The sequence below is a fragment of the Sinohyriopsis cumingii genome, chromosome 8 (genome assembly GCF_028554795.1).
Source record: "Sinohyriopsis cumingii isolate HCF-2022 chromosome 8, ASM2855479v2, whole genome shotgun sequence".
Taxonomy (NCBI): Eukaryota; Metazoa; Mollusca; class Bivalvia; order Unionida; family Unionidae; genus Sinohyriopsis; species Sinohyriopsis cumingii.
Window position 1 is genome coordinate 10,464,070 of NC_142968.1, and position 27,648 is coordinate 10,491,717.

Below are 27,648 nucleotides of genomic sequence, written 5' to 3' on the forward strand. Positions count from 1 at the left end.
ATGTCTTAAACATCAAGATACTGAAATACAGACATGTCTTAAACATCAAGATACTGAAATACAGACATGTCTTAAACATCAAGATACTGAAATACAGACATGCTATAATCATCAAGATACTGAAATACAGACATGCTGTAATCATCAAGATACTGAAATACAGACATGTCTTAAACATCAAGATACTGAAATACAGACATGTTTTAACATCAAGATACTGAAATACAGACATGCTGTAATCATCAAGATACTGAAATAAAAGACATGTTTGAATCATCAAGATACTGAAATACAGACATATGCATGACAATACAACTTACAAAATGTCAACAATTATTTGTGTCAATCAATTATATCCAATGGATTACTCAATATTTTCTAAAGACTTCAGAGGGGGAAGGGCTAAAAAAAGACCTTACAAAATATATGGGCTAATTGAGATTCAATTTCCAACACACTCATTATAGTAAACCATTCAAAACCTTACCCATTTATATGATGATTTTGTTAATCCTACAAAATGAATTGAAATGGTGTGCTGGATCAATCAACAATAATGTATTTCATCCGCATTCCAATTACTAATTATCTCCTGAGAAAGGATGGAACATAGTCATGAATATAGATAACTGAAAAGAAGATGCACTCATCTTGTGACCCAGTAATTAGCTCTCCTGTAAATAGACAATCAACCTGGATTTCTCAGACAGAAATCAAGACATACGGAAGAAATCAGTAACTGAGAATTTCAAGAAATGAATAATCAGAGCTACACTGTACTTACATCTTGCAGGATATTGTAAAGTTTTTTTGTATCAGACAGCTCCTCATAGATTCGGTCCTTTCTCTCGACTCCCATCTTCAAGAAGTCTCCAAAAATTATGGGATTGGTTGAAAAGCTATCTGGTTCGACAGTCTGGGAAATATAACGATTAACATATGAGACCTAAATAAACCATTGAAAGTTCCCTAAACTCACTCTTTCTACCTTGCATACCTTTGCATGCTTAACATATATTAACACAGGGGACTTACATGGGCCAGTGAAATTTTGCTAAACTGACCCTTCTCTACCCTACCAACCTTTGCATACTGGCCATATATTTGGTCCCATTCTAGGAGAAATTAAACCTCATTATATGAACCATTTCTATAAAAAGGACAAATGTTTGGTCTCATTTATACATTTATCATATACTCTACATATATGTTCACTAATTAATGTTTTTTTGCTTGATCTGCAAACAATATATGTAGGTAAGCATTTTAACCTATCAACCTTCCTAATCTTACTCAATATACACATACACATACAGTGTGCAGTTAAAATTGTGTACTCTAAGTGAGCTGGATTATGGCTGCCAATTATGGCTGCCACAAAATTTAGTACTTCTTAGCCTCCTCATTATGAAATAGACACCAATCATTCCAGATCACTGAAAAATTCAACTTAGACACCAAGACACCATAAATTCAGGTTCACTACAAATTCAACATAGACACCATACATTAGGGTTAATTACAAATTCAACATAGACACCATACATTTTGGCTCATTACAAGATTCAGCTTGAAACGGAGATACCCTTCATAGACAGATTACAGAGGCTTCACCACAGCTGACAGCCATGTTAGATGAGATTACCAAGGCTGCTACATAGCTGACAGCAATGTAAGCTCATATTACAGAGGTTTCACTACAGCTGACAGCAATGTAAGCACATATTATAGAGGTTTCACTACAGCTGACAGCAATGTAAGCCCAGGTTACAGAGGTTTCACTAAAGCTGACAACAATGTAAGCCCAGATTACAGAGGTTTCACTACAGCTGACAGCAATGTAAGCCCAGATTACATAGGTTTCACTAGAGCTGACAGCAATGGGACAGCATATGACAAGATGATGAAGGATTGGACAGTACAGATAGGCATGACAAGATGGGGCAGAATGGGACAGTACAGATGGATATGACAAGATAGGGAAAGATGGGACAGTACAGATGGGCATGACATAATGGAGCAGGAAGGGACAGTACAGATGGGTATGACAAGGTGGTACAGGATGGGACAGTACAGATGGGCATGACAAGACTGGTCAGGATGGGACAGTATGGATGGACAAGACAAGTTGGAACTGGATGGGATGATACATAATGATATGGCATGAGACTACAGGATATAACTGTACATATGGTCATGACACAATAAGGCAGGATGAGATGAAAATGACAGACACTGAAGGAACTTGATGGAACAGGGAAGATTGACATGACCTAATGGGACAGGATGGAACAGGGAAGATTGACATAACATGCTGTGACATGAGCAGACATCAAAGATGAACACAACTCACTTGGACATGATTGGACTTATTGGGGAAAGATGGGACAGCAAGACAGACATGTCATAAGATGGGACAGGAAGACGGACATGTCATAAGATGGTACAGGATGGGAAAGTAAAGGCAGATAACACCATATGCCCCACAATAGATATGAGAGGGGCAAATCAATTAATGATAGTAAAATCCTATGATGAACAGGATAAACATGTGGACTACACTACACATATTAATTATTTCTCACCTCTCCGAAATGTTTGCTGGCCATCTCTGCCAGAATACCATAGAAATATGTCTTGTCTTCGTTATTGATCAGACGATCATGAAACACTCGCTGAGATTCATGACAGAATAAACGGAAGACCTGCTTGTTGTCACGAATTACTCCTGTATCAGCCTGGAGAATTCCTATTAGAAATAAAAGAAATCATTAACAAAAAAAATGTAATTACTATAAAATAACTACATACAGCAATGTCCCTTAAAAGATATGGCTTTTCTCATGGACAACATTATCTGGATTTGGTTGGTTGATTGTGGCTTTTATAGCAAACTGTATTGTAAAGCTATATAGTGCCAAAATAAAAGGCTAAAGGATAAAAATGTGATCAAAACAGGTTGCTACCAACAAGTGATAAAAGCAGAAAAACAAAAACATGAAATGGTGAAAACATATGAAGGGTCTCCATCAATGGGAGAATTAAGCCAATTATCTGGACTGAATTTACCTTTAAAACTGCTACCACACTTATTCACCTTGATTTTGAATTTTGGACTAATGATAACTTATTTCATAATGAATTCACAGCTCAATAATAATAATATGGTTTTTAAATATTATTGACACCATTACAAAAAAGCCTTGTTTATAACCTACCTCAATATAATGTAACCTCACTTATATACCAGCAGATTAGATTTCTGTTAACAGTGTTATAAGAAGGAATCTCAGTTGTATGATGACACCTCAGACAAAAAGCCCTGAATCTCATTTTTGTTCTCTTTGGTTAATTTAAATTTTGTGACTGTCTGGTATAATCTTGTATGCTGAAACTACCTGGCCAATAAATCTATTAACTCTTTATTCATATGTGTATAAACATGTTTATCCTCTTCCTCATTTAACTAAATAATAACATTTTTGGATAAAGAAGGTTAATCTGAAAAACACTGAAAATAGAGAAAAGATGGGCAAATAAGTTACCATTTAATAATACATTTTGCTGGATAAGATATACATATATATATATATATATATATATATATATATATATATATATATATATATATATATATATACTCTAGATGATGGATAAACACATCACTGTATACTATATGACTTGCAATTAAAGGATGACTTAAACACTTAATAATTATTTTCCTCTTATTAATCAAGTCATAATGAGTTTAATTTGTAAACAATGATCAAGCAAGAGAACACATTAAAAAATTTAACTTGGGATTCACTAATATTTTCTAATTAATTTTTGAGAACATTGTTGGTATATAAGCATAATATAAAATGAATCTTCAATATCACCAATGTTAAAAATTCTTATTGGTACTAATACATACACTGCATTATGATATGCAGTACAGCTGACATGATTTTTCATTTCTCCATTTATTATTGTGGGGATGCAGAGGGTTAGCATCCACATGGAGTCATATCGGACCACCACCATGAAGTGGAATTGGTGTCAACAAAGTGGACATGATTTACTGTTTATGACCCCAGCAAGTACAAAATAAACAGTTTCATTGTGCAAGAGAGAATGGTTGGGCATGGAGTTACCAATGTTGTTGCCCATATAAATCAACAGATGCCATTTGGTGTTTTATTCTTCCAAATCAAATTATATATCACATCAATGTTATCACCTACATGCCAAATGAAAATTCAGTGTGTCATATTACCAATTTATTTTGCCAGAGAGAGGGATAAACAACATGCTAACGACTACCAAAGATATGTAAACCAAAAAGTCATATATTTTCAAGACACATTCATTTTTTCCCTGTCAAAACTATATCAATAATGTTGTATATTTCAGGAGGAAGTTTAATATACAATTACTATATAAACAAATAGTGGTCAATATTGGTAAAACATGGTTCACTTCAGAAGCATGGTGAAATTGGTAAAACATGGTTCACTTCACAAGCATGGTCAAACTGGTAAAACATGGCTATTTTCACAAACATGGCCAAACTGGTAGAACATAGTTCACATCACAATCATGGTTATATTGGTAAAACATGGTTCTCTTCAAAAGCATGGCCAAACTGGTAGAACACAGTTCACATCACAATCATGGTTATATTGGTAAAACATGGTTCTCTTCACAAGCATGGTCAAACTGGTAAAACATGGTTCATATCACAAACATGGTCATACTGGTAGGGTAGGTTGTGAGAAAGGGAATGATCTTGGAATCATGACAATTTTGCCACATCATTGTTCATTTCAGGAATAAATTTAATTCAGTTAAATAGCAGACAATTAACAAACTTCTGCTGTTGACTGCTAGGTTTAACTGTGGCTGTTGATTGCTAGGTTATAAATGTTGCTTTTGACTGCTAGTTTATAACTCCGGCTGTTGACTGTTAGGTTATAACTCAGGCTGTTGACTGTTAGGTTATAACTCAGGCTATTGACTGCTAGGTTATAACTGTGGCTGTTGACTGCTAGGTTATAACTCGGGCTGTTAAGTGCTAGGTTATAACTCAGGCTGCTGACTGCTAGGTTATGACTGTGGCTGTTGACTGCTAGGTTATAGCTGTGGCTGTTGACTGCTAGGTTATAAATGTGGCTGTTGACTGTTAGGTTATTAATGTTGCTGTTTACTGCTAGGTTATAACTCTGGCTGTTGACTGCTAGGTTATAACTGGCTGCTGACTGCTAGGTTATAACTGTGGCTGTTGACTGCTAGGTTATAAATGTTGCTTTTGATTTCTAGTTTATAACTCTGGCTGTTGACTGTTTGGTTATAACTCTGCTGTTGACTGTTAGGTTATAACTCAGGCTGTTGACTGTTAGGTTATAACTCAGGCTATAAACTGCTAGGTTATAACTCTGGCTGTTGACTGCTAGGTTATAACTCTGGCTGCTGACTGCTAGGTTATGACTGGCTGTTGACTGCTAGGTTATAGCTGTGGCTGTTGACTGCTAGGTTATAAATGTGGCTGTTGACTGCTAAGTCATAAATGTTGCTGTTTACTGCTAGGTTATAACTCTGGCTGCTGACTGCTAGGTTATAACTCTGGCTGTTGACTGCAAGGTTATAACTGTGGCTGTTGACTGCTAGGTTGTAACTGTGGCTGTTGACTGCTAGGTTATGATGGTGGCTGTTGATTGCTAGGTTATAACTCTGGCTGTTGACTGCTAGGTTATAACTGTGGCTGTTGACTGCTAGGTTATAACTGGCTGTTGACTACTAGGTTATAACTCTGTTAACTGCTAGGTTATAACTGTGGCAGTTGACTGCTAGGTTATGACTGGCTGTTTATTGCTAGGTTATGGCTGTGGCTGTTGACTGCTAGGTTATAACTGTGGCTGTTGACTGCTAGGTTATAACTGTGGCTGTTGACTGCTAGGTTGTAACTATGGCTATTGAGTGTTAGGTTATGACTTTGTTGACTGCTAGGTTATAACTGTGGCTGTTAAACATAATGCTCAAGGTCTGATGGCTTCATGTAATATGAATGACACCTTCCCAAAGTGAAAAGGACATATCTGTCACAAGATAATTATTGTCCATATCTGATAACAGCACTGACAATGAGTACTGCTTTGATTTCTGTGGAACATCCAAGACAAGCCTCTTTTAGGGACAGACCATTGGATTTCCTTTAGGGGGAGAGCAAGTAATAAGTTTTGTACAGTAATTCTTGAAAACAATGGTCTTCCTCTGATTTGTGTGGAGGAAAAGAACTTGGTCTATATTGTATTCAATTCTTAGCATTTTGTTTATCTTTGGCTACATTATTTAAACTTAACTAGGAATGCATATGAGTATTTTGCATGGACAATAACTATCAACAGAAGTATTGCAACAGAACCCAATTAACTTTTTCTAAACACACATGGTATCAAACTGTAAATGACTCTTGATGTTTCGGTCTTTTCGTGAGTGGACATCATGCATTAACTATTCCAATGTCAATTAGTAATGGTGACCAGCCCTCTCCAGAGTGGAGTTGCCAAATTTATGCCTGCTGAGGCATGGTGGTGATTTGTAGGTATTTACCCTTCCACCATCAAATATTTTTCAAAGAACAAGCATGGAGGAGAGTAGGTGCCCCACTGTGATGTGTGAAGAAATGGAAAACCACTCTACTACAGGAACAAGCCAAGAGAAAAGAGTTAGTTCCCTTGAAGAGTTTTTGCTTGCAATATTATCAGATTACCTTGAATACATTTGGAGAGATCTCTGAGGTTGAAGACATAATGGGACTTGGCAGGAGTAGGTAGCAGATCTGTACTCATTCTTCCATAAATTTCTACGGCAGCAGTAACAATAGGTTCTGTACATTGACGCACAGCAGTTGGGAAATCCATAAAGAACCCAGCTAGGATTTGCTGAAAATGGAAGATTATAGTTTTTCCAAATTATTTAAAAATAGTTTTTATGTAATCATTTCAGATGAAAATCATATCAGAGTTATTTGATTTCATTCAACATTTGTCATCTTAAAACTGCATTTTCTTTCTGACCAAAATCAAAAGGTATATGTTAGTCTGATCGATCTGTAAAGAAATACACGTGTCATGTAATTTAAGTTTGGAACAGCAACATTTACATCAATCATAGCTGGGTGAGATAGTAAAAAAAGGGAGAAATAAAATTGTCTTTGTAAAATATGTATGTTCTCCACTAACATCAAAAAAGTTTGAGCCCAAATGTCAAATAACCATTTTTTTAAAAGTGGAAAAATTACTCTGACATGAAAATGTAAGTAGATCATCAACATTTGCATACAAATCATTCTGCTGAATTCCATTTGTCTATATGTAGCAGTTTTTGTGTAAGTGTTTTACACCCAGTCTTAAGCCCAAAAGGTTCAACAAGTTCAAAATATAAAACAATTATTTTAAAGACATAAGAATCCAATCAAGTCAACTACATATGCATACACTGTTGCATACTGAATTTCCACTCCTGCACACACTGTTGCATACCAAATTTCCATTGCCTGCATACACTGTTGCATACCAAATTTCCATTGCCTGCATACACTGTTGCATGCCAAATTTCCATTGCCTGCATACACTGTTGCATACCAAATTTCCATTGCCTGCATACACTGTTGCATACCAAATTTCCATTGCCTATGTCATGTAGTTCTTGCATAATTGTGCTAACCAGCTGAATTCCTGAGATGAACATATGAGCAGAGATCTGGTTGTACAGAACCAAAAGAAGATGACTATGACACAAGCAAAGAAGGTGACAAAAAACAGAAATAAGGACAACTCAGTAATAATAACTTCGATGGTACACATGTTCATCCAGCTGTGTAACCTATTCAGCTGTATTACCTACTAGGACAATAAAAAAATTCCATTCATATTCATGCTGATTCCAAATATATTTTTGATTTCACTTAAAAACTATTAAAAAAATGTCAGAGGAAAGCTAAATTATTCACTCCAAAGTTCGTTATACTTAAGTACACTTAACTTGCATTCAGCAAGGTGTAGTAAGATCCAAAATTGGTTCTATATTTGACTGACATCAGATAACAAATATCTGGCATGAGTTATTCATATGGAACACTTTGAATTGTTTCTGAGGCCAAAGAGAGGTACTGAGGCCAAAGAGAGGTACTGAAGGGTATACTTACCATAAACATATGTTTCAGATTGTGCTCGCTAGCTGGTGGGATGGCAAACATGCTGAAGTGACGGATAAATCGTGGGCTCACGTTATTTCTACCACCACCTGGTGGAGCACAGGCTGCTGCTAGAGTTACATCCTGTAAGTGGATAAAATTACTCTAATACAAAAGAAACCAATACAGTACTAATGAATCTCCATAGTATTAATGAATCTCCAAGGTTCTAAGGAACCTCCATGATCTAATGAATTTCCATGGTCTAATGGTTCTCCATGATACTAATTAACCTTCATGGTCTAATGAATATCCATGGTCCTAATGAATCTCCATGGCACCATAGAATGAATGAATCTCCATGGTTCTAATGAATTTCCTTGGCACCATGGAACTAATGAATCTCCATGGTTCTAATGAATCTCCATGGCACCATAGAACAAATGAATCTCCATGGTTCTAATGAATCTCTATGGCACTATGGAACTAATGAATCTCCATGGTTCTAATTAATCTCCAAGGTTCTAATGAATCTATGGTCTAATGAATTTGCATGGTCTAATGAATCTCCATGGTTCTAATGAATCTCCTTGGTTCTAATAAATCTCCATATGGGGTCTAATGAATCTCCATGGTTTTAATGAATCTCCATGGTACTAATGGATCTCCATATGGGGTCTAATGAATCTCCATGATCTAATGAATGTCCATGGTTTTAATTAATCTCCATGGTTTTAATGAATCTCCATGATACTAATGAATCTTCATATGGTGTCTAATGAATCATCATGGTTCTAAAGAATCTCCATTGTACCATGGTACTAATGAATCTCCATGGTCTAATGAATCTATATGGGTAACTGAAATTTGTACAGCAGCATATTAATTTTGATTATAACCAGAAATAATAATTACACACCATATCTGATTAGTACTCTGTAATGCTCACCCAACCACAAAATAGTGTTGAATTTTGTAAATTCAATATTTTTATGAGTAGCTCAAAATGACATGATCCTATAAATAACCCAGTTTCATGAACCTAGCATGGCCCTGTTAACTACTCACCAAAGGTGTAATTATTCATCAGTACATATTGGTATCACAATTGTATCAGTGAAAATATAATGCATTTATATGTGTACTGGTATGCAAGCTGCATCACAAAAATGATGCTTCATTGATGTAGTGATATATCCTGATAAACATGAATTAAGACTGAAAAAGAAAGAGAATGGAAAATCTTTATACCTCTTCAATAAAAATATGAAAGGTTCTAGTGCTTTTCATTTTGTGTGTATTATCATTCAGCTGCTAGACATTAAATATCAGACTGGTTCCCTGCTTATCAAAAGAAATCCTAGACTCAATAATAAAGCATCAGCACCATTTTTCAGCTTAATATGGTGATGTAAAATGATATACAAATCATATGTTGAAGATTTCTACTTTTTTTTTTTACAAATTCAGATATAACTGTTTATTTAATGATGTCAGTGTCAAAAGTAAGCCATAATTTACATAAGGCAAAATATTATTTGTAAGCAGTTTAAGTGTATGTACAGCCTTTGTATGGCAATATTTTTGGGGTTTATGAGTAAAATAATTACAAAGACACTGTACAATAAGTAACAAAATCATACGCAGAACCTGCAACATAGTCATGATATATTCAGGCAATAGTGGTAAACATTCATGATATATTCAAGTAATACTAGTAAACAGCCATGATATATAGAGATAATAATAGTAAACATTCATGATATATTCAGGTAATACTAGTAAACATTCATGATATATTCAGGTAATACTAGTAAACAGTCATGATATATTCAGGTAATACTAGTAAACAGTCATGATATATTCAGGTAATACTAGTAAACAGTTGTGATATATAGAGGTAATAATAGTAAACAGTCATGATATATTCAGGTAATACTAGTAAAAAGTCATGATATATAGAGGTAATAATAGTAAACAGTCATGATATATTCAGGGAATACTTGTCAGCAGTTATTATATATTCAGGCAATAGTGGTAAACAGTCATGATATATTCAGGTAATCCTAGTAAAAGTCTTGATATATTCAGGTAATACAAGTAACTTTGGCTTGCTGCATGCTTACAACATATTGTATTATGATATGCTTCATACTGAACAAGGTAGGAGTTGTACTGTGAAATGCATTGTGTCATGACTAATACACCTCAGCACATAATGTACTACCTTCTAAATGTATCATACATATCAAGTATTGCATTGAGATCCAAGAAGCATGATATACATTGTATATGACCAAGCAGGTGATGCAGAGCTCTACTGATCACATGATCACACAATGAAACATCATGACCTAGCAGGTAATGTACAACTCTACTGATCACATTATCACACAATGAAACATCATGACAAAACAGGTAATGTACAACTCTGCTGATCACATTATCACACAATGAAACATCATGACAAAACCGGTGATTCAGAGCTCTACTGATCATACAATCAGAAAATTAAACACACCAACAATTTTTCCATGTTGTACTCACTTGTATCTCTCTCCAGAAGAGGTCATCTCTATCATAAAATCCACCAAAGTCCTGGAACTGTCTCAGAAGTTCTATTGGTGGTTGTGAGCCATATGTGTCCAGTTTAGGCATATTGAGGTCATCAACAAAGATGACCACCCTCTTGTCCCTAGGGGCACCTGGAACAGTAAGAAATTCATTTACTGCTTTCGCCATCTTCAATCATGAAAATGTTTGGTTCTAAGAAACGCTGTTTGCCTCATTCCTATATATGTGTGACCCACTTTGGCAGTGCTCACCAGTTATTATGTACTTTTGAGAGAGTGACATATGTAAAGTGAAGTTGTTTGCATTTACACATGCACAGTTGAGAGAATGTTGGCATACCTCTATGCTACTTTATGTAATGTGGCTGACATTTCTTTGAATATTGTACTTTTGGAAACTGTACATCATCTAAGCACAGTGCTAACTAAAATGACTGCTCATTTGTGATAAAAAAATTTGCCCTGAATTAGTCTAAAGTACCCTATCCATAGCAGCTATTAAAATAGGGAAAATGAATTTGGCCAGACTAGATAATACCAGCTTCTGAAAGTGCACTCAATGAATTACCAAATATATAAAATGTACAAAAAAGTTATTGGTTCCTTTTTATATAATTTACCTCTGAAGTTCAGGAAGTGAAAATGACCAAGTGGAGCTAGCACTTTTTTGAAAGGTGCACATCTGAAGTAAGGCCAAGCTGTATACTCTATAACCGATATTACACCCATCAATCATACACCAAAATAAAGGGAATTAAAGGTTCTTTGAACTATACCTATGATGTACAAGTTTTTTTTTTAAATAGCCAGTATAACCTGTGAGGAAAACCATCAATGCAAGGTCTATCATTATCTACATCCAACCTGATGATCCACCAATGCAAGGCCTAGCATTATCTACATTCACCCAAATAATCTTCCAATGCAAGGCCTACCATTATCTACATCCAACCTGATGATCCACCAATGCAAGGCCTATCATTATCTACATCCAACCTGATGATCCACCAATGCAAGGCCTATCATTATCTACATCCAACCTGATGATCCACCAATGCAAGGCCTATCATTATCTACAATCACCCATAATCTTCCAATGCAAGGCTTATCATTATCTACATCCAACCCAATGATCCACCAATGCAAGGCCTATCATTATCTACATCCAAACTGATGATCCACCAATGCAAGGCCTATCATTATCTACAATCACCCAAATAATCTTCCAATGCAAGGCCTATCATTATCTACATCCAACCTGATGATCCACCAATGCAAGGCCTATCATTATCTACATCCAACCTGATGATCCACCAATGCAAGGCATATCATTATCTACAATCACCCGGATAATCTTCCAATGCAAGGTATATCATTATCTACATCCAACCCGATGATCCACCAATGCTAGGCCTATCATTATCTACATCCAATCTGATGATCCACCAATGCAAGGCCTCTCATTATCTACATCCAACCTGATGATCCACCAATGCAAGGCCTATCATTATCTACATCCAACCTGATGATCCACTAATGCAAAGCCTATCATTATTTCCAATCACCCATAATCTTCCAATGCAAGGCCTATCATTATCTACATTCACCCGGATAATCTTCCAATGCAAGGCTTATCATTATCTACATCCAACCAGATGATCCACCAATACAAGGCCTATCATTATCTACATTCACCTGGATATTCTTCCAATGCAAGGCCTATCATTATCTACATCCAACCTGAAGATCCACTAATGCAAAGCCTATCATTCTACAATCACCCATAATCTTCCAATGCAAGGCCTATCATTATCTACATCCACCCTGATAATCTTCCAATGCAAGGCCTATCATTATCTACATCCAACCCGATGATCCACCAATACAAGGTCTATCATTATCTACATTCACCCGGATAATCTTCCAATGCAAGGCCTATCATTATCTACATCCAACCTGATGATCCACCAATGCAAGGCCTATCATTATCGACATCCAACCTGATGATCCACCAATGCAAGGCCTATCATTATCTACATCCAACCTGATGATCCACCAATGCAAGGCCTATCATTATCTACAATCACCCATAATATTCCAATGCAAGGCCTATCATTATCTACATCCAACCTGATGATCCACCAATGCAAGGCCTATCATTATCTACATCCAAACTGATGATCCACCAATGCAAGGCCTATCATTATCTACATCCAAACTGATGATCCACCAATGCAAGGCCTATCATTATCTACATCCAACCTGATGATCCACCAATGCAAGGCCTATCATTATCTACATCCAAATTGATGATCCACCAATGCAAGGCCTATCATTATCTACATCCAACCTGATGATCCACTAATGCAAAGCCTATCATTATCTACATCCAACCAGATGATCCACCAATACAAGGCCTATCATTATCTACATTCACCCGGATAATCTTCCAATGCAAGGCCTATCATTATCTACATTCACCCAGATAATCTTCCAATGCAAGGCCTATCATTATCTACATCCAACCTGTTGATCCACCAATGCAAGGCCTATCAATATCTACATCCAATCTGATGACCCTCTAATACCAGTCATTTCTATACTTACATTTAACATGATGACCCACCAATACCAGTTTTCTATACCTACATGCAAGCAAAACATCATTTCTGTCCACAAAATATTATCCCATGTAGGATTGGTGTATCTTACATCGATGCATATAATGGATTAAATTATTCTCTCACCAATTAATGATGCGCCAATGTCTGTCATAATGTAAACTTTATAGATATGTATTGTCTACTTTAGAGATGGTAATGTCCACTGTATAGATATGCTGTCCACTGTATAGATAGGTAATGTCCACTGTATAGATGGGTAGATAGGTAATGTCCACTGTATAGATAAGTAATGTCCACTGTATAGATAGGTAATGTCCACTGTATAGATAGGTAATGTCCACTGTATAGATATGTTGTTCACTGTATAGATAGGTAATGTCCACTGTATAGATAGGCAATGTCCACTGTATAGATATGTTGACCACTGTATAGATAGGTTATGTCCACTGTATAGATAGGTAATGTCCACTGTATAGATATGTTGTCCACTGTATGGATATGTAATGTCCACTGTATAGATAGGTAATAATGTCCACTGTATAGATATGTTGTCCACTGTATAGATAGGTAATGTCCACAGTATAGATAGGTAATGTCCATCGTATAGATATGTTGTCCACTGTATAGATAGGTAATGTCCACTGCATTGATAGGTAATGTCCACCATATAGATATGTTGTCCACTGTATAGATAGGTTATGTCCACTGTATAGATAGGTAATGTCCACTGTATAGATATGTTGTCCACCGTATAGATAGGTAAAGTCCACCGTATAGATATGTAATGTCCACTGTATAGATAGGTAATGTCCACCGTATAGATAGGTAATGTCCACTGTATAGATATGTTGTCCACTGTATAGATAAGTAATGTCCACTTTATAGATACGTAATGTCCACCATATAGATATGTCGTCCACTGTATAGATAGGTAATGTCCACTGTATAGATATGTAATGTCTACTGTATAGATAGGTAATGTCTACTGTATAGATAGGTAATGTCCACTGTATAGATATGTATGTCCATTGTATAGATACATAATGTCTGCTGTATAGATAGGTAAATTTCATTTTATAGATATGTAATGTCCACTGCATAGATAGGCAATGTCCACTGTATAGATATGTTGTCCACTGTATGGATATGTAATGTCCACTGTATAGATAGGTAATGTCCACTGTATGGATAGATAATGCTCACTGTATAGATAAGTAATGTCTACAAACCTAGCACAGTCCACTGTAAAGATAGGTAATGTCCACTGTATATATATGTTGTCCACTGTATAGATAGGTAATGTCCACTGTATAGATAAGTAATGTCTACAAACCTAGCACAGTCTTTCTCTTCTTCTCAAGCTTGGATTCAATCATCTCCTGAGTTCTCTTGCTGCTGGTCTGAGCTGAGAAGTTGATGAAGATAGGAACATAATTGGCACGTTCAGCTATGCTATTTAGGAGACCTTTGGCAATTACAGACTGAAAATAGATAGCACAGTATTCTATAAATAACCATGGTTATTGTATTTAGAGGGTACTTTTTTGATTTAATTTGACCATGGTTACTGTACTTTCAGGGTATGTTTCTGGGTTTAATTTGACCATGGTTACTGTACTTACAGGGTATGTTTCTGGATTTAATTTGACCATGGTTACTGTATTTAAAGGGTATGTTTCTGGATTTAAATCGTGTTTTTCTCAATTTAACTTGTACTTTTGTTAAATCTATATTTTCACTCTGTCAGATAGGTTGTTTAAAAAAAACCCACCAATGTAGCATTTAGTTTTCCAAATAATTAAACAAGGATACTAGTTTTAAGTCTGACCCATGCTTGCATGAGAGGTCTTTCTTTTAAATTTAAAATAAGATATACTCTACTTTCTTGCTATTCCTGAATATAACCAATAAAATGGCATCTACTGATCCTATCATGTCATCTGGTTGGTCAAGGTCAGAGCATCCAGAAATTGTTTTAAAGTACAATTTCACCTCAATTACTTTGAAGAATAAGGAAAACTGTATATACTCTCATATCAGTCATATTCATCTGCAATCATGATAGACCATGATCCATCTTTGCATAATGTGCTGATGTGTTTTTGTCCCACTTATTACACTGTACAACTGATTATTCCTAACAAACTGTTTAGACCCAGATCTGCTGGTGCATTATGAGATGGCAAATTTGGGTTTATGCTGTTTGCAGCTGGATCATATTTGAATGCAAGTGAATAAGCACATTGAATAATGTCACTAAAGTAGGTCAAGGGTATTACTGAATAACATCACTAAAGTAGGTCAAGTGTATTACTGAATAACATCACTAAAGTAGGTCAAGGGTATTACTAAATAATGTCACTAAAGTAGGTCAAGGGTATTACTGAATAATGTCACTAGAGTAGGTCATGGGTATGACTGAATAATGTTACTAAAGTAGGTCATGGGTATAACTGAGTAATGTCATGCAAGTAGGTCATGGGTATGACTGAATAATGTCATGCAAGTAGGTCATGGGTATGACTGAACAATGCCATGCAAGTAGGTCATGGGTATGACTGAATAATGTTACTCAAGCAGGTCAAGGATATGACTGAATAATGTCACTAAAGTAGGTCATGGGTATAACTGAGTAATGTCATGCAAGTAGGTCATGGGTATGACTGAATAATGTCACTAAAGTATGTCATGGGTATGACTGAATAATGTTGCTAAAGTAGGTCAAGCATATAAACACCCTGATATATTACTATCTTCTACTCATCATCTTACCTTTCCAACACCTGTCTCTCCAGTGTAAAGCACTGAATGACGAACTGCCAGAAGCTTTTCCAGGAGGTAACCATACCTAACAGTGTCAACTGTTGGCACCAGCATCTCAAAAAATGGCACCTCTTTGTTGTACTTGAATGCTGGGACAATTTTCTCCCAGGAGTCCATGCGGCGTGTTTCAAAATCCATGTAGCAAGCCCATAAATCTACACCAGGTGGTAGCTAGTGTGGAATTTAAATAGATAAAATTAATAAATGACACATGATTGGAAATGAACTAAAAATATTTACAATATTAATAAATTCCTATTTTGGCAAACTTCCAAGTGTAATATTTTTAATTTTGTCAATTTAATATATTCTTAAAGATTACAATCACATGCGAACAAATAACAATGTCATACTGTAAGGAAAACACTAAAACTTTTACCATGAAATTTTTATCAAACTTTTACGTAAAGTTGTAACAAATTTTAATTTTTATTTCAGGCCCCAAAAAATCAACATGATTTTGTTTTTTAAATTTTTTCACCATGCTTTATTTAGATAAGGAAATGCCCAACAACAGACATTAACAATATGGCAACCATGGTTGAAAGTTAATTCAATTTAAATGAAATAAATTTATATTCTCAGATTTCAATAAAATAATTTTTAAAAATTCATTTCATAGCAACAAGACAAAAATGTTGAGTTTAATCTGTTTCTAATAAGTATATTATTCCTCTTTTATAAAAAGAGTTCCCAAGGGGAGTAGCTCCTGCTGGAATACATTTATAAAGAATTCCTTATAAAAGTCAATAGAGCAGAAATGATATAGTAACCTTATTATTTCTACAAGAATGAGGTATGCAAAGTCTATTTTTAAATCCTACTACATATGTAACCTTTAATTAGAATATCCAACAAATATTTTCTAACTTTGCATATATCCAACAAACATAAAATCTCTTAACTAACTGAATATAAAACTAAAGATTGGAATTAATTCAAGTTTTCAATTACTTGCTTTATTCTTTATATAAAAAAGAACTAAATGAAAAGCAATCACATAAAACTTATACTTTTATTAACAGAATAAGAAATTAATAGCATAAATTTAGAATAATTTAGGTAAATATAGTCATGTCTTATAACTGTAGCAAATATATTTCTAATCAAAACAGAAAGTACATAGTTGTTAGATTTATAAAAAAAAGTTTAAATGTGTCACTAAAACTTAGTTTCTACATCAAGTGAAAATAATTAACTGAGATTAAACTGCTACTTTGATGTGAATGTTAGACAAAAATAGTAATACATTATAAACAATTAGCTTTTCATGACAAAACTAATTCATCTGATTCTAATCACAACAAAATCTTCTGTTTTGCCAACTTGTGTAGTTTGCCAATATTACATAATGGTTCAATATTATGGTTCTTATCTGGTTGTGGGTGATAGTCCACTCAATAAATCTACCAACATTTACATTTAGTTTAAACAATCCATTACTGCAATTTCAGTGTTTCAAACCATGTACTTGTAGAATCTATTTCATTTACATGTGTCAAGGAATGTATTTGTAGAACATATTTAAGTTACAGGTGACTTTACATGTACTTGCAGAATATATTTCATTTACAGGAATCAAGGTGTATACTTGAAGAATTTATTTCATTTACAGGTGTCAGGCATGTACTTGCAGAATTTATTTCATTTACAAGTGTCAAGGCATGTACTTGTAGAATTTATTTCATTTATAGGTGTCAAGGCATGTACTTGTAGAATTTATTTTATTTGCATGTGTCAAGGCATGTACTTGCAGAATTTATTTCATTTACAGGTGTCAAGGCATGTACTTGTAGAATTTATTTCATTTACAGGTGTCAAGGCATGTACTTGTAGAATTTATTTCATTTACAGGTGTCAAGGCATGTACTTGCAGAATTTATTTCATTTACAGGTGTCAAGGCATGTACTTGTAGAATTTATTTCATTTACAGGTGTCAAGGCATGTACTTGTAGAATTTATTTTATTTGCATGTGTCAAGGCATGTACTTGCAGAATTTATTTGCATGTGTCAAGGCATGTACTTGCAGAATATATTTCATTTACAGGAATCAAGGTGTATACTTGAAGAATTTATTTCATTTACAGGTGTCAGGCATGTACTTGCAGAATTTATTTCATTTACAGGTGTCAAGGCATGTACTTGTAGAATTTATTTCATTTATAGGTGTCAAGGCATGTACTTGTAGAATTTATTTTATTTGCATGTGTCAAGGCATGTACTTGCAGAATTTATTTCATTTACAGGTGTCAAGGCATGTACTTGTAGAATTTATTTCATTTACAGGTGTCAAGGCATGTACTTGTAGAATTTATTTCATTTACAGGTGTCAAGGCATGTACTTGTAGAATTTATTTCATTTACAGGTGTCAAGGCATGTACTTGCAGAATTTATTTCATTTACAGGTGTCAAGGCATGTACTTGTAGAATTTATTTCATTTACAGGTGTCAAGGCATGTACTTGTAGAATTTATTTTATTTGCATGTGTCAAGGCATGTACTTGCAGAATTTATTTGCATGTGCCAAAGTATGTACTTGCAGAATTTATTTAATTTACAGATGTCAAGCCATGTACTTGCTGAATATAACAGGTACTTAAGTTACAGGTAGATAAAGACTTTAAAAGAACTGATAACAAGAGAAGATTTTATCTTCTCTATGGTTACATGAAAGAGCCAACACTGTAACTGTATCTGACTTCCAATATGAATTTAAAAAATGTGGAGATCTGCTTGTTAATTCATTGCTTTTATCGCTTAGAATGGACCTACATAATTTGTTTTATAAATTTCAACTAATCTGTGGTCTTACTGTTTAGTTTTTCTGAACTTTTTCTTCATTACATTTTAATGTTTGTTACAGTACTTAGGAGACCTAAGCTTTGATTTATTCCTTTTTTCACAAGACCAAGTCATGAATTACCTCCATTTTGTTTCTTCTATATTTTTTGCAGAACATTACTGCTAATCCACACTAAATATTAGAACATGTCTCAATTTACTATCTTATTAAAGTAATTTATATAGAATACGATACCACTATCTCGGCAAGAATGCTTGATATAATATGTTAAAATACACCGAGTTATGTAACATCCAGAAATAAGATCTTATTTTAGATTGACCTTCGGACTGCAGAATATCAGCTCATCTTGTTTACTGGAGTATATGGCATATATAGAGATATATATGTATATATTGCAATACATGAATAACATATTGTTACTGATACAAAGCATGAAGAAAATATGTGCAAATAATGGTACAATGTAACATATCCAGGCTGCAGTAAACATTGACCATTGCTTTGAAATATAATTACGAGCGTTAGTTTAGTTCAATATGCTGAGCTATGAATTGCGATAATGACTGATATAAAGCATCGGATACTGTGTTATTTATATTTCACAGCTCAATAAAGTAATGTAGGTTCCGGGCAATACAAATTCCCATAATTATTACTTTCATAATGTTGATCTAAAATTATTTCTACACAAACTCAATATATTTTGCTGAACTAATATCAATGTCAGGAAACCAGTATATTATAATACTGTCATGCATGTATTGTGCCAATCAGAATTTAGAACAACTTTATGAAAGTAATAGCATTACATATGGACACAGCAGAACCTGTGTTAAAATCCACATGGTCATGTGAACTAAGAACAGACACCATACATTTCTTAGGACTGACTGTCAAGCGAACTAAGAACTGACACCTGTATACATTTCTTAGGATAGAACCATGTGCAATGATGAGCCAAACCCCACCCCCACTGCAGAACTTTTCCATGCCAACATCCACATAGCTATGTGAACAAAGAAAATACATCATAAATCTCCTATGATAACTGTCCCTACCAACACCCATATGGCCATGTGAATGAAGAAAATACATCATAAATCTCCTATGATAAATGTCCCTACCAACATCCATATAGCCATGTTAATAAAGAAAATACATCATGAATCTCCTATGATAACTGTTCCAGCCAACACCTATATGGCCATGTGAATGAAGAAAATACATCATAAATCTCCTATGAAAACTGTAAATGCCTATGATACATGCATTATGAGTGATGTTCCACCCCAAACTCTGAACAAACTTTGGCAATATTCAGTTTTAGGAATATCCATCTAACAATAAGACCACTCTCCAGTTTCCACATAATTAGTCAGGTAGGCAGCCATGGGACTATCACAATTAGTCAGGTAGGCAGCCATGGGACTATTACAATTAGTCAGGTTGGCAGCCATAGGACTATCAGTCAGGTAGGCAGTCATGGGACTGTCACAACCAGTCATGAAGGTAGCCATGGGACTATCACAATCAGTCATGAAGCCAGTCATGGGACTGTCACAACTAGTCATAAAGGCAGCCATGGGACTATCACAATTAGTCATAGAGGCAGTCGTGGGACACAGCCATGGGACTATCACAATTAGTCGTGTACGCAGTCATGGGACTATCACAACTAGTCATGAAGGCAGCGATGAGACTATCACAATTAGTCATATAGGCAGTTGTGGGACTATCACAGTTAGTCAGGTAGGCAGCCATTGGACTGTCACAAGTACTCATATAGGCAGTTGTGGGACACAGCCATGGGACTCTCACAATAAATCATGTAGGCAGTCATGGGACTGTCACAATTAGTCATGTAGGCAGTCATGGGACTATCACAATTAGTCATGTAGGCAGTCATGGGACTATCACAATTAGTCATGTAGGCAGTCATGGGACTATCACAATTAGTCAGGTAGGTGGTGATGGGACTATCACAATTAGTACCAAAGGCAGCCATGGGACTATCACAATTAGGCAGGCAGCAATGGAACTATCACCATTAGTCATGAAGACAGCCATGGGACTATCACAATTAGTCAGGTAGGCAGCCATTGGACCATCACAATTAGTCATGTAGGCAACAATGGGACCATGACAATTATTCATGAAGGCAGTAATGGGACTATCACAATTAGTCATGAAAGCAGCCATGGGACTATCACAATTAGTCATGAAAGCAGCCATGGGACTATCACAATTAGTCAGGCAGGCAACAATGGGACCATCACAATTATCCATGAAGGCAGTAATGGGACTATCACAATTAGTCATGAAGGCAGCAGTAGGACTATCACAATTAGTCAGGCAGGCAGCAATAGGCCTATTAAAATTTGGTAGGTAGCCATAGGTTAGCACAGTTATTCAGGTAAACTGAGTCATAGGCCTATCACAATTAGTCAGGTAGGCCACCAACAATGGGAGCATCACAACTAGTTCAGGTAGGCAACAATGGGAGTATTGTCCTGAGTAATTACAATAAAAATCCTCATACAAATTTGGACCACAAAACCTTTTTGCAAAATAAATTCCATGATGAATGATGTAGAGATGTGAAGGGATGGATGAATGGGACCTAGATAATATGATATATCCCTATCATAGCATATATTGGCATGGATGTATGGGACCTAGATAATATGATATATCCCTATCATAGCATATATTGGCATGGATGAATGGAACCTAGATAATATGATATATCCCTATCATAGCATATATTGGCATGGATGAATGGGACCTAGATAATATGATATATCCCTATCATAGCATATATTGGCATGGATGAATGGGACCTAGGTAATATGATATATCCCTATCATAGCATATATTGGCATGGATGGATGGGACCTAGGTAATATGATATATCCCTATCATAGCATATATTGGCATGGATGTATGGGACCTAGATAATATGATATATCCCTATCATAGCATATATTGGCATGGATGAATGGGACCTAGGTAATATGATATATCCGTATCATAGGATATATTGGCACAGATGGATGGGATCTAGGTAATATGATATATCCATATCATAGGATATATTGGCACATATGGATGGGACCTAGATAATATTATATATCCCTATCATAGCATATATTGGCATGGATGGATGGGACCTAGATAATATTATATATCCCTATCATAGCATATACTGGCATGGATGGATGGGACCTAGGTAATATTATATATCCCTATCATAGCATATATTGGCATGGATGGATGGGACCCAGGTAATATGATATGTCCCTATCATAGCATATATTGGCATGGATGGATAGGACCCAGGTAATATGATATATCCCTATCATAGCATATATTGGCATGGATGGATAGGACCTAGGTAATATGATATATCCCTATCATAGCATATATTGGCATGGATGGATGGGACCCAGGTAATATGATATATCCCTATCATAGCATATATTGGCATGGATGGATAGGACCTAGGTAATATGATATATCCCTATCATAGCATATATTGGCATGGATGGATGGGACCTAATTAATATTATATATCCCTATCATAGCAGGTGCTTGTTCTTAGCAGATTGTCCACAGGTTTCACAGTATCAACAATCTATTAAACCACAGACTCTTCCATGCAAATAAAAGTAGCTACGAATTGGCCAAAATGTATGTTTGAGGGTTACCAAAGGTTCTAACATATCTGTACTTTTCTTGCATCATATTTAAAGAATATTCAATTATTTGGACTTTTTAATATACATGGAAGAGCTGCAATGGAAAGGAATACATGTATCGCATGCAACATATATGACAACAATCACCATAATATCTATCGTGCATTTCGACTATATCCTAAAATGTATTAACTTGTTTATTTCTATGTGAGAAAAGCTTTCATGCCAATAATAACTGTGCTCATGCAAATGATTTACAAATACCTTGCATGCTATCTACTTTAGAACAGTAGACATGCAAAAAATCACTCTGACTCATATTTGTGAAAGGCTCTGGTTAAAAAAGTAACCCCAAGATTGACTAAAACAGAATGGATCAGATGATGAAAGACACATGTCTCTTACTTCAACAAACAAAGATAATCACACAAGCTCTTGCTTTTATTTGTGCTATTTTGGTATTTATATAATATTTTAAAAAACTTGGACAACAATTACTGTAAATTCATTATCAATTGTGGGGTAGCAGTTTTTGTGTTTTGTTGTTGGTAGTAACATATGAGCCAAGCTAATTCCCACAGCACTTCTACTACCCAATGCATCTGTAGATAAAGCAACCCTACTCCCTGTTGCATGTGATGGTCAAACATCCATATCCCTGTTGCATGCGATGTTAAAATATTTCTACCCTCTGCAGGATGTGGTGGCAAAACAGCCCTATCCCTGCTGCATGTTATGGTAAAACACCCCCACCCATGCTGCAGTTATGGTAAAGCACTCCTACCCCCTGCTACATGTGATGCAAAGGTATCACTTGTTTGTTTGCTTTCATACAAAGGTTATCTACAGTACTGCACAATATTTTGGAAAAATAACAATTAAACTTTATTTATTATGATTTAATTTGCATCAAAAAATTAATAAACTTGAAAACTCTGCAGGGTTGCATCTAACCCAACTGTACCAAGGTAACCCTATTGCACCTAGAAATGTTTACTTTCATTTAATGACTCATTATTTATATATTTTCTTTCATAGTATGGCTAAAAAAATCACTTTGTATAATGTTTACCCTGTCCCAATGCTGTGAAAAGACCTACTCTTAGACTAACTGAAGTAGCAAAATATGAGAATGCTGGCTTTGAAATCAATCACCCTGATAATGCCACCTATACCTCTGTGCATAAAATAACATTTACAAATATCTACATAATATCCAACCCAACTGTGATGAGCATATATATAGTTATATCTTGGAATAATTTGCTTACTGCTTACCAAATAAAATATCTGAAAATAATATTTTTAAATTAAAGACATAATTATTAATGTAAACTTAAAAAATATAAAATAAAAATGCATTTCAAAGTAGAGCACACAACCCTTTTAAAACTTAAAAAGAATAAAACTATGAACAAACTTCAAAATGATAATGACATAATAGAATGTAATTTTGAAGAAAAATCTCAAGGAAAATACCCTAAATATCAGAAATCTAATGGCCTGCAATATCATCCAGCCTCAAAATAAGAAGTAAATTTCAAGTATACTGGTCAACAACAAAAATTCTATCCATTTGACGTGACATCTCCAACTGTGCTAAATGCATGCAGTTTAAGCTGCTTGCAGAAAATTATATGTTCATTACTTAACTTAAACTTGAACTGACAAGATTAAATATTAGTGATTCTATGACAAATTTATTTATGTGTATTCTAACTGAACAAATGTCATAACAGTGAAATGCAATATCCAGCCTATAAGGATATGTATGACCACCTAATTCATTAATTATGACAGTAGATATATTCAAATATAGAGCTGTGACATAAGACATTTCACAACATATAACTGTAACATAAGACATCTCCCGACATACAGATGTGACACAAGACATCTAACATAGAGCTGTGACATAAGACATTTCCCAACATAGAGCTGTGACATAAGACATCTCCCAAACATAGAGCTGTGACACACGACATCTGCCAACCTAGCTGTGACCAATCTCCCAACAAAGAGCTGTGAAATAAGACATTTCCCAACAAAGAGCTGTGAAATAAGACATTTTCTAACATACAGCAGTGACATAAGACATCTCCCAACACACAGCTGTGGCACAAGACATATCCAAACATAGAGCTGTGACATAAGACATCTCCCAACACAGAGCTGTGACACATCTCCCAACAAAGAGCTGTGAAATAAGACATCTCCCAACATAGAGCTGTGACATAAGACATCTCCCAACATAAAGCAGTGAAACAAGACATCTCCAAACATAGAGCTGTGACATAAGACATTTCCCACCATATAGCTGTGACATAAGACATCTCCCAACATAGAGCTGTGACACATCTCCCAACAAAGAGCTGTGAAATAAGACATCTCCAAACATATAGCTGTGACATAAGACATTTCCCACCATATAGCTGTGACATAAGACATCTTCCAACATAAAGCTGTGACATAAGACATTTCCCAACATAGAGCTAATACCCATGAATGCAATTCTGACACAAGACATCTCCTAACTTAGAGCTGTCACACAAGACATTTCCCAACATACTGCAGATGTATCAGTGAATACAATTTTATGACATGAGAAATCTCCACAGAATAGAGTTAATGTACCCAAGGATACAATACTGTAATAGTAATCAAATACACTGACAACAATATTAATGTCAAATTTTCATTATGGGTACATTACTAAAAGCAAAAGAATATGTTTGCCATTATTAATAAAAAAAGAGGTGGTCACACATGTTATTAAAGTCTGGATATTAAATTTCACCAATTTGTGATTCTTTTCCTAGAAAGGAAAATGCAATAAAATCAAAACCAAGTATTTATATCTTAAGCTCATTTGATGACAATATCACTTATTAATGAACATATCATATTCTACTGGCAGTGAAACTTTCAACTGCATGAATTTAATATAACTAAAGTAATCACACAGTAAAAAAGTCTGGTGGTTTGCTTGAACTTTTGACCTGTATATACAATAAATACTCATGTACAACTAAAATCAAACTGCAAACTCCAGAGACCCAGATCTGCTATCACATAATGTGTCAGCAGATCGAAATGCAAACTGCACAGACCCATATATGATATCACATAATGTGTCAGCAGATCGGGGCCTATTCAGTTAGTTTGGAATAATCAGTAGAACAAACAGCATAGATCCTGATCTGCCAGCACATTATGTGATGGTGGCTCAGGACTTATGCTACCTACAGTTTGAAATGACTTACATGCATGTATATATGGTCTGAGCAAAACCAAGCCTGCATCAAATACAAGCCTGACGCAAGAAAAAGCTTTTCAAATGCAATAAAGGAAGATGTAAACTAGCCAAGAAAACAGATATACACACACATACAGATTTTCTCTATTATTTATACTAGTCACAGAGACAAAACGAGTGTCTTCATTCGAATGGGCTTCTTTTGTTGTTTTTTTCTGTTGGTTTTAACAGCATTTGTAAGACATAATTGATTACATCATTCTGAGGAAATGGGAGTTAAGTGCCTTTCTCAAAGATACACCAAGGCAGCTGACCTAGACTGACCTGTGTGGGAATTAAACCAACAACTCTTGGATTATAAATCTGACACTGTGTCAACAGAATTACCAAAACTCCAGAAGCAAGAGCAAAATAATACTTAATTATTCCTGAAAACAGTTAAGAGCCATAAACAGTTGATTAAATTTGCTGATGATTAAAAAGGAACAAATTTTTTATATTTATTTACATTTTGTGACACCACTCAGTAACCCTACTAATATTTTAGAAATCCTGTGTACACCATAACTCTGCAGTTTGAATCAAACTTCAATCACTACCTGTACATAAAAATATAAAGCCTACCACACAAGAAAGCAACCTCAATCAAAAGTCAAATAGAAGTTGCAAATAAATACAGGTTATCAGTACAGTAACTTTATTTGGGTGCTGGTATCATGTCAGATTTGATAGTGGAAGGACATGTGAAATGGCGAGAGATGAAGGGTTGAGCACGACTGAATGTCCTTCTACTATCATTTAAGACATGATACCGACAACCAGATCAAGTCACTCTACTGACGATGAATTTATTATATACCCCAACAATTATTTCATAATAACAAGACAAATTTTATGCTGCTGTTCTGTTCTTTTACTTTGATTTGATTCATCCCTGACAGCATGAAATCCATGATGCCATTCCTGACAGCATGAAATCCATGAAGCCATTCCTGACAGCATGCAATCCATTATGCCATCCCTGACAGCATGAAATCCATGATGCCATCCCTAAGATCATGAAATCCATGATGCCATTTCTGACAGGAAAGAATCCATGATGTCATCCCAAATAGCATGCAATCCATGATGCCATCATTGACAGCATAAAATCCATGATGCCATCCCTGACAGTATGCAATCCAGGATGCCAACCTTGACAGAAGCAATCCCAAATCTGTATCTGGTACACATCTAACACATGGTTTCAGATCAGCCATGGGAAAAGTAGCCCTAATTACAAAGTTGTCTAATGATGGGTACATAATAAAATATGCCACACATTTAGGGCATCTAAAACAATGAACAGAACTGTCATACTTGCATTACATCTTCCTTCTCACCTGCTACTTACACAAAATGAAGTAAACCATGAAGTAACAATGTTATCACATGCATGATGAGTACAATCAGAAAACAATGAATGGAAATACAATGAACACAAATGACTAAATAGATTTATAAAAATATTAAAATTAAAATTAATTTTTTTCACTCAAAATATGCACCACATGCCAATTTTGATCGTGCTGGGGATTTAAGATGTGCTTTCATGCAGTTTATTAATAATGTTAAGATACAATCTGAGGTGAAAACAAAATCAGTTGGTAGTAAATAAAAATGGAATGTGTCACACAAACAGGTATCATT

The 27,648-nt window shown here is 35.2% G+C and overlaps 1 protein-coding gene across 3 annotated transcripts in view; it reads right to left on the reverse strand.

Moving 5' to 3' along the window:
• Positions 1-27,648, reverse strand: part of LOC149792967 (dynein axonemal heavy chain 6-like) — a 246,874-nt gene that overhangs the window by 80,645 nt on the left and 138,581 nt on the right. For all 3 annotated transcript variants that reach the window (XM_089966835.1, XM_089966833.1, XM_089966834.1), the window contains 7 exons: positions 16,146-16,367; positions 14,707-14,854; positions 10,724-10,881; positions 8,189-8,320; positions 6,752-6,923; positions 2,586-2,749; positions 785-916 (listed from right to left, as the gene is read on the reverse strand). In XM_089966835.1, coding sequence (XP_089822961.1) covers positions 785-916; positions 2,586-2,749; positions 6,752-6,923; positions 8,189-8,320; positions 10,724-10,881; positions 14,707-14,854; positions 16,146-16,367 — 1,128 coding nt within the window. The remainder of the gene's footprint in view (positions 1-784; positions 917-2,585; positions 2,750-6,751; positions 6,924-8,188; positions 8,321-10,723; positions 10,882-14,706; positions 14,855-16,145; positions 16,368-27,648) is intronic.